The 9074-nt window shown below is 42.7% G+C and overlaps 1 protein-coding gene across 1 annotated transcript in view; it reads left to right on the top strand.

The window, feature by feature from the left end:
• The window catches only part of LOC108792748 (nuclear factor erythroid 2-related factor 1-like), a 13335-nt gene extending 9181 nt beyond the window's left edge, over positions 1–4154 (top strand). The window contains exon 5 of the mRNA XM_018563590.1: positions 2492–4154. Coding sequence (XP_018419092.1) covers positions 2492–3748 — 1257 coding nt within the window. The 3' untranslated portion in view covers positions 3749–4154. The remainder of the gene's footprint in view (positions 1–2491) is intronic.
• The last annotated feature ends 4920 nt before the right edge of the window (positions 4155–9074 follow it).

Here is a 9074-nt window from a genome sequence, read left to right as displayed (position 1 = left end):
GTGGACCTGGGAGTATGGTCCCTACACCCGGACATTTTTCATCAGCTTTGTCTTCACTGGGGGTCGCCGGATGTGGACCTTCTCGACGCAACCGGAAGGTAGAGAGATCGTAGCCCGGGCTCTGGATCCCGGGGCGGTGGCAGGGGATGCCCTACTGGCTCCCTAGAAACCTTACGGTCTGATTTTTGCCTTTCCTCCACTGTACCTGTTGCCTCGGCTTCTGCGACGGATCGCGACTGAACACGTTACCGTCATCCTCGTGGCCCCAGTCTGGCCTCGGAGAGCGTGGTACGCGGACTTGGGGACCTGTGTTCCATCCTTTTACAGTGGCTGGCTTTGACGGCGTGGCTGTTGAGAGCCAGGTCCTGAAGGACTGGGGGTTGTCTGATGCGGTCATTTCCACGATGCTCAGAGCGAGCAATGCAGTTCTAGGAAGATTTACCATCGCACGTGGAGGGCCTATTTTGCCTGGTGTGAGGCTGGGGCTCTGTCTCCGCGTTTGTTCTCAATCAGCAGAGTTCTTGCTTTTTTGCAGCGCGGGGTGACTCGGGGGTTGGCCTTGAGCACGGTGGAGGGCTAAATTTCTGCATTGACTGTGCTTTTCCAACGGCCCTTGGCGTCTAATGCCTTAGTTCGCACTTTTGTTCAGGGGGTTACGCGTGTTGCTCCTCCTGTCCGCTCGCCTTTTAGCGCCGTGGGATCTGCAGCTGGTGCTTTCGTTGTTGCTGGAATCTCCTATTGAGCCTCTATGGGAGATTCCGCTTCTGTTCTTGTCACAAAAAGTAGCCTTTTTGGTTGCCATCACTTCCGTTCGACGGGTGTCTGGGTTGGCTGCCTTGTCCTGCAAGTCACCGTTGCTGGTTCTTCATAGGGACAAGGCGGTTCTCCGTCCTAAGCCGGCCTTTCTGCCTAAGGTTGTGTCGGCGTTGTGTCGGCGTTCTGAATGAGGACATTCTCTTGCCTTCTCCGTGCCAGAAACCGGTTCATGGGAAGGAAAGAGCGCTGCACTGTTTGGATGTGGTTCGCACTCTTCGTATTTCTTTGGAAGCTCCGGCTTCTTTCCGTGAGTCAGATTCCTTGTTTGTGCTCACAGAGGGCCCTCGGAAGGGCCGGGCCGCATCGGTGGCTACCATTTCTCGGTGGATTCATAATGTTGTTATTCAGGCGTATGCCGTTAAGGGGTGTGAGCTTCCTTTCCCTGTCACTGCCCATTCTATTAGGGCTGTTGGGGCTTCCTGGGCCTTCCGTCATGGGACCTCTGTTTCTCAGGTTTGTAAGGTTACATGGTCTTCTGTTCACACCTTTTTTTGTTAAGTTTTAGAAGGTGGATGTTTTGGCATCGGCGGATGCAGGCGGCTCTTTGAGGAGACCTTTGGGTGTTTGGTTGTTGTTGCCGCCCAACCTCAGTTTGTACTACTTGGTGACGTCCCTACCATTCAGAATCTACGATCTGTTGCCCTGTGTCCTTCAATGAACGGGAGAGAAAATAGGATTTTTGTACTCCGGGTAAAATCCTTTTCTCTCCGTTCATTGAAGGACACAGGTCCCGCCCTCTTTTATGGGTTGTACACTCCTAACTGCTTGTTACTTACTGGAGGCCACCAGCAGGGGCCGCCCCTAGGCTGTCTTTGTCTTTTTGTTATATGCCAAACGTCCTTCTCTTGCAGGTGGCGATATACCCTACCATTCAGGATCTACGATCTGTTGCCCTGTGTCCTTCAATGAACGGAGAGAAAAGGATTTTACCCGGAGTACAAAAATCCTATTTTCCCGAAGCTAAAGACAGAGAGTCTAAAAATACATTTAATCTTAATAAGCTGTTATTTTCTGACTTGAGATCATCTTTAAAATGTCCCATGGGAGACAAATATCTGTGGAAAAACTTCTGATCATAGGATTGGGACTCTTGCGGCTTTTGATTCTTATAAAACCAGTCCTCTCAGAATTAATTTGCTGTTGAACCTTAGAGTGTGGCTTGTTTTTCTGTAGTCACAGGGTTTATCGCAGTGCAGTTATCTCTGCTCAGATTTCAGACCACCAAGCAATGTATGGAGTGGTACAATGTTGTTTACAAGGGGCTGCAGGAGACTGGGTACTACTTATTTCTATTCTAGGAGGGTTCTGAATGATAACTCAGGAGGGCTGTTTTAGTGAGTTCTGTTTAACAAGGTCAGGGTTGTTGGTATACAGTAAGATTTTTACTTTGTGTGTTTTCTAATTACCAAAACATCTAGCTAAAAGGCCTTTGACAGCTTTAATTTAAAATATTTCCTGACTTGGGACACCTTCTGCTATATTTTAGAGGTTATTCTGTTAGTCATGACTTCATACAGCATGTTTATGATCTGGAGTACAAACATGGTCAGGTCAGAGTCCAAAATCATGGCGTGGGCAAAAGCTTTTCCAACACGCTTAGAACAATACTGTAGATATGTATTGCTAAAGTGTAAAATATCATTATTACATTTCCTGAACTTGTTTATTTTTGTAGCCCATGGACATGAACAGTTCAGCTGAGGACCCCTTGTATCTGAGCATGGACCCATCACTCCAGCAGAATGAAGACATCCACCAAACCGCTTTTCAGGGTTGTTCTCAAAATATGTCTCTCTACAGTCCCACCATAGAGAATTTTCCTATCCCTGAATCCCCACTGCTTCAGCTCTCCTCTCATAACTCCACTGACCTGAATTCCACTTTTGGTTTTACAAATTTTTCTGGAATTCTGTTTCCTTCACTGCAAAATAGTACAGCTAATGTAACAGCCACTAATGTCCTGCAAGATCCACTTAGTGGAATCTTGGATGAAGCTTTGCTGGATGAAATTAGCCTTATGGAGCTAGCAATGGAGGAAGGATTCAGCCAAATGCAAGCCTCACAGCTTAAAGAAGAACTAGATTCAGATTCTGGTCTATCTCTGGATTCTCACCGTAGTCCAGTGTCTCCTAGTGGGTCTGAGACATCATCTTCCTCTTCTTCCTGCTCATCCTCTTCCTCTTTCTCTGAAGAAGGAGCAGTAGGATACAGTTCTGATTCTGAGATGGTGGAGCCTGAGGAGTCAGAAGAATCCATTGATTACCAGCCGGAATACAGCAAGTTCTGCCGAATGAGCTCTGAGGACCCTAGCCGATTTCAGCGCTTGCTATTTCTTGAGCATGTTGGGCACAATCATACTTACAATATGGTTCCTGAAGAGCCAGAGGAGCAACCGCAACCTGCAGTGGCAAGAGGCAACAGAAGAACTTCAGGGTTTGAAGACAGTCAAGCAGGAAGAGATGAGCAAAGGGCAAGAGCTATGAAAATTCCTTTTAGTAATGATAAGATTATTAACATGCCTGTAGAGGAATTTAATGAGCTGCTGACCAAGTACCAACTTACTGAGGCACAGCTTTGCTTAGTGCGAGATATTCGCAGGCGAGGAAAGAACAAGATGGCAGCTCAGAACTGCCGCAAGAGAAAACTGGACACAATTTTGAACCTGGAACAAGAGGTGAAGCGTTTAAGTCGACAACGTAACTCTCAGTTAAGAGAAAAAGGAGAAAACTTGAGATCACTCCAGAGAATGAAGCAGGAAGTAGAAAGCCTTTATCAGGAAGTGTTTAGCCAGCTTAGAGATCAGGAAGGGCGGCCATACTCTCCTCAAGGATATGCCTTACACTACACCAACAATGACAACATAGTACTCATGCCACGCAATGCAGAGGGCCAACAAAGCCGACGTTCAGAGAGGAAGGACCGGAGGAAGTGATGTATCTGTATTTGAACTCTGGAATCTTACAGGACAGCGGGTGTGGGCTGTGCTTTCATTCAGGCCTTTGTATCAAACCTTTCACATAAGACTGACCCCATTAAGTGATGAGGTAGATGTCGACACATATTGAGGGCCAAGGGCTTTGTCCTGTCTGTATCTGAGCCCTAGTCTGTCCAGGAATGAGGAGGAGGCCAGCTGGGCCTGCGGACAGAAGAATGCCCAGGCAACATAAGCTTCAGCTGATAAAGGGAGGTTGAAAACCATTTTCCTTTTAGTTCTTGATCCTATAATGTCTAAAATTGTAGGTAACAATGTCAGGAATTGAAGAGTTAGTTTGCATGGGAGCCCAGCTTGTCCTTCTGAATGGACATTTGGGCACAGTGGTGTAGGATTGTCTCTGTAGTGTATGAAGTGATTTGGGTTAAGAAGCCTTACTGAAATTGTCTGGACTCCTGAGCCTCATAAAAACAAAGCCAAAGTTCTGACTGCCAGAGGTTTCTTTGGGAAGTGGTTGTTATATTGAATACGTTGCCTTCCTTGTGTTCACATTTATGGAGCTCAGAGATTCCTGGCAATTCCTTTGCAACCTTGAAAGATTAGTAAGTCATTTTTTAATTCTGCACTTCAGGTTTTACCACGTTTTAAAAGATGTTTAAACCCCAAATTGCCAGACAGGGCATGACCTGATCACACCAAGTCCATGTGCCAGTGGTTGCAGCATCCAGAAAAACCCGTGGAACAGGGTAGGATGGTGTGTCTGTACTATGAATTCTTACGTCGATTAGCAGGAATTGTTATCGGAGGGATTAGCAGTCAGTAACTGAATCCTTTGCTCATTCTATAAAATTCATGTGATCAGTTAAGTTTTTAGAGCTTGCCGAGTGTGATTAACTATGCACGTTCCATAATACATCATACTGGAACTAGAACAGCAATGTATGGAAGGCTTTTAAAAACAAAAAATTAGAATAAACTGATTTTGTGATAGACTCTCTAAACCAAATACTGTGTTTTCAGTTTTTTGTTTTGTTTTTTCTTTAACTACACAGCGATATAGATAGACCTTCTTTTTTTTTTTTTTTTTTTTTTTTTAAATATCTGAAGGAAAAAACATTAATCAATCTGTTGCTGTGACTTTATTAAGGGCCTGGGTCAATGGTTTTTATTCATGCCAGAAGTGCTTTTAAGTCTATAGGAAGGCAGACAAGCTTGAAATAGACTAGAAGAAGGTATACTGAAGATCAAAATAATTCTTAATGATCTCAGACAAGTCTCAAATTGATGTCAAATGAGAGCTGCATTTGGCTATCCACAAAAGCCCAAAGCCTGTCAAGACAGGCCCTTAAACGGATTCTCTAGCTTTTAAACATAATTAAATTTTTTGTTTGAATATAAGATTTGAATTAGTCTCTGCAGGCTCTGGAAAAACTGCCAATATGGGTTACCCTGTTTTAAGGAACATCTAGTTCCAAGCACCATGGCCTGTAGTCTCCTAGCTTTGTAAACAAGTTGTTCCTTCAGCTTAATGGAGAGCAGATCTCATATCTGGAATAGTATGCACGAACAGTGGCTGTGAGAAGCGTGAACGCAGATACTACAAGCTGTATAGGATTGGTGGTGTTAAAAGGTCAGTAAAAGGTCATATTGAAATTTTACTCTGTTGCAGGAGAAGTGCCAATACAAAGATTGATAGTTAAAGAACACTTATCCTTTAAAAAATCGAGTGACTCAATCCATGCTACTTTAAAAGTATAATAAATGAAGGCAGCTGCGTTTAGGTCCTCTTTTATTATACTATTATTTAATCTATTTATGCATACTAGACTTCACAGAAAAAATAAGTAAAACTTTCTTATTCCCAGGTCTGGTGATGGTTTAAGGTATTTTAAAAAATCAAATTTAGAAGTATATTTTTTTCCCCAAGGTGGCGTTTTGCTTCTTGAGTGTTCTGCAGCAAAACCTAAAAAAAAGTAAGTGGCAAAAGCTAGCTAAATTGAGAAATTACACTCAGCAGTGTGGCCATATGTGCCAAGCATAACAATGGGAAGGTTTTTCTTAGCCTCTGCTTGTAACTAGTTTGCAGAGATGTCTGACTTCCAGCCCTGGATGCGTACGAGAATTTGATAATGGTGTCGGTGCACAGGTAGTGAATAATTCTGCTTAAGAATACATAGCCTAATGCAGAAGCATCAAATGTGGCATTTTTTTTCCTATGCAACATAAGGAGAAAGCTGACTAGCACTAAAACCAGTTTTAAAGCGGACCTTTACCCCCTTCACTTAAAATCACATCAGCATGCAGCTCTTCATGCTAATATAAAAAAAATCTTACATCCATTAAACATACTTTTTTTGTTTTTGCTTACACTTTTTTTCCATTCCCTGGTTGAGTGAGGCACTGGTGATGTAGCCCTGGACTCACAGATACATCCTGGGAAATCTATATCACCAGTGCCTTGATGGGAACTCAGCTGTAATTGCAAAATCTCATGATCTTGGGTAAATGACATATTTTCCTCCTTCAGGTGCTGTGAACTGTCACATTTTCTACTAGGCAGAGCCAGAGTTCCAGGAAGTAAAGGGAGAGGATGCCTTTGTTGTCAGCTTTAAGATCAGTAAAGTTGCTTTTAATTTTTATTTATACTTTTTTCAATATAATTTGCCAATCCAGAACATTTAAGAGCATCGTAAAAGAGCATACAGGGCGAGCAGTACCATAAGAGGAATGACATATAAAAAAATAACAAATGGTACGTAAAGATCCTTTTTACAGAAAATATAAGAGCAGACCTGCTTTAACTAGTACTCCCCTATTTAAAAACATATGGTACTCCTTCCCAGGGCATCTGCAAAAAAGGAGAATATATTTTAGGATTGCACCTTTTTATAGACACAAGCAGCAAAAATCAAACTAAAGGGTTATGGCGACAAAAAAACATTTAGGAGGTTATTCACTAAGCTCCCGTCCCGAAGGCAGCTGATTGAATAACCAAACTGAACGTCGTTCTGATATTCACTTCAGCCCTGTACATCCGAGGGCTTGGTATGGTGAGGGGAGAACACGCTCCTCCTCACCCTTTCCTGCCAGTCCAGTGCCCAGATAAAGGGCTTGTTCACACCATTTCTAGTGCGTTCCAGCACGATTAGCTGCTGGAATGCACTGGATAGCATCCTGGGCGGCTCCCTGTGTTGTGGGATAGGGCTTGGCGGTGCTTTCAAGTAAATGGCACCGGAGCCACACACCCCTGCCCGCAGCAAAAATGCTGCATGCACTAAACTTAAGTTATTTAGTTTTTTTATTTTTTTTTACATTTTCTGGCGGTGGGGTTCCACTTTAAAATTCCTACCAGACCTAAAGGGCCTGGTATGATTTTTGGGGGGGAATCCCACACATTTCTTTTGGGGGGCCTTCCTACCAGACCTAAAAGGTATGGTTTGGAAGGGGGACCCCACGCCATTTTTGTTTACATTTACGTGAAGAATGGTCTGTTTCGGCTCAGCCAAGCTGAATGCATATTTGGCTCGGCTGACTTACAGTCCATACAGCAGTTCCCGCTGCCGAAGCAAACCAAAGGATTAGCAGAACCTATGGCTATATCCTTCAGCTTTTAAGTTAATAACCCCCTTAGAGGTTTGCAGTTCTGTGTTCAATTGGCTAGTAAACAAGAATGCCAGTATGAAGTGTTGTGAAGAGTTTTCAGTTATTAGGAGTATTGGGAGTTTATCAGAACCGGAGATTTTTCACATTATGGTACTAATGTCGTTTCTGCCATTTTCCTCTCCAGTAGAGGCAAATACTGCCCAGAGCTGCTTCGAAGCTTCTTATAATGCAAACTTGTCTGCCTTTTTAAAATTGATTCAGGTTGCACTCATTTAGTAGGGAGCTAAACTCAACCTAGAAGTGAAGTCCCACTAACATGCATCCCCATTATCTAATAACGTGCACCTCAATAGTCTATAGAGGGGTTCTCATTGGCTAGGATCAAGGTAAGCGGGTGAAACAAAGACTGTTTATGAAGGCTGACAGATTCCTTTAAAGGAAACCTGTTGTGAGAAAAATATGGGGGTTCACAATCCTGACATTTCTTTTGAAAATGCTAGTTGCGTGGTTGTCATGCCAATGTAATGGCTTCAGTATTTCCTGAATTACTAACCTGACAAAAGAATGCAGCTTAGGTGTGCTCTCCGCATTCATCATGGGTCAGTAATAGCATTTTTAGAATAAGATGAGCAAAAGCAGCATACATAGTCTGTCACAGGAGCATAATTTTACTCGTACTCTATAAGGCATTAGCATCCCTGGACTAAAGAAAAAACAAAGTATAATAAAAAATAATTTAGAAAAAGGGAAATAAAAATATCAAAAAGGGAAAATAATCCATTGGTATTGTGTACCTGCAGTAGAAGCAGAATTTTGTTTTGTATGATATTGTGCCAGAAGAAATTGATCCCATTTGCCACTGGAAAGTTATGTACTTACTTATGTACTGACTTAGTGACTCCAGAGCAGGTGCCAGGACTTCCCCATTCAGTCACATTACAGCAAGATAGAAGATTCAAGCTGTTATGGGAAAGCGTCTGCTGCAGGTATGTGGCTTGTGTGTAAGCAGTGAATGTATTGTGTGTCAAGCGTGTATCCGCCCAGATAGCGGTAGCAGCTGACACTTGTAATTTCATCCTCCAGTTTACTACCTCCTGATCAGCGTGTGTACCATCACCCACACACATAGCAGAGGTAGCCAGGCCCCAGAAGCTGGGGAACTAACTAGGAGCATTATATTAAGTCCACAAAATGACACCTTTCATTGTGTAACGAAAGGCCACACATGATGCAATATATCAGTGACCATTATTTATTTGTTCCTGAAGTTTACTATCTCTTAGTGTTTTCAGCATTTGGAAGACGCAACCTTTCTAAGTCCCTATAAAAAACATTTGACTGTGCTGCCTAATGTTAGAATGAAACTCTGCACTGTGTAGTGATCAATTACAGATGGAACCCCTTCATTATATTTACTGCATAGATTTACACTATTTTATTAAAGAGCAGCATTGCAACTAGAATCACTCCCTGAACAATATAAGGATAAGATCTTTGGGATGTATAGATACAATGTTTTGCATTAAATTTTTTTTGTAAGTACATTTTTTTTATTGACCTTTTCAGACCATGGCAATGCAAAGTAAATCTTTAAAGAAGAACTCCGGGGAAATTATTGTTAACTCCTGCATTGGGGCTACCCCCCCTCACTCATTGGGTTAAGTGCTCGTTTGTGTCATGTAAATTAATGTCTATGTAAATTAAAAAGTTATACTCCCCTTAT

The sequence above is a fragment of the Nanorana parkeri genome, unplaced genomic scaffold, assembly GCF_000935625.1.
Source record: "Nanorana parkeri isolate BGI_ZX_2015 unplaced genomic scaffold, ASM93562v1 scaffold679, whole genome shotgun sequence".
NCBI lineage: Eukaryota > Metazoa > Chordata > Amphibia > Anura > Dicroglossidae > Nanorana > Nanorana parkeri.
Note: the sequence above shows the minus strand (reverse complement) of the source record. Positions and strands in the feature narration are given on the sequence as shown.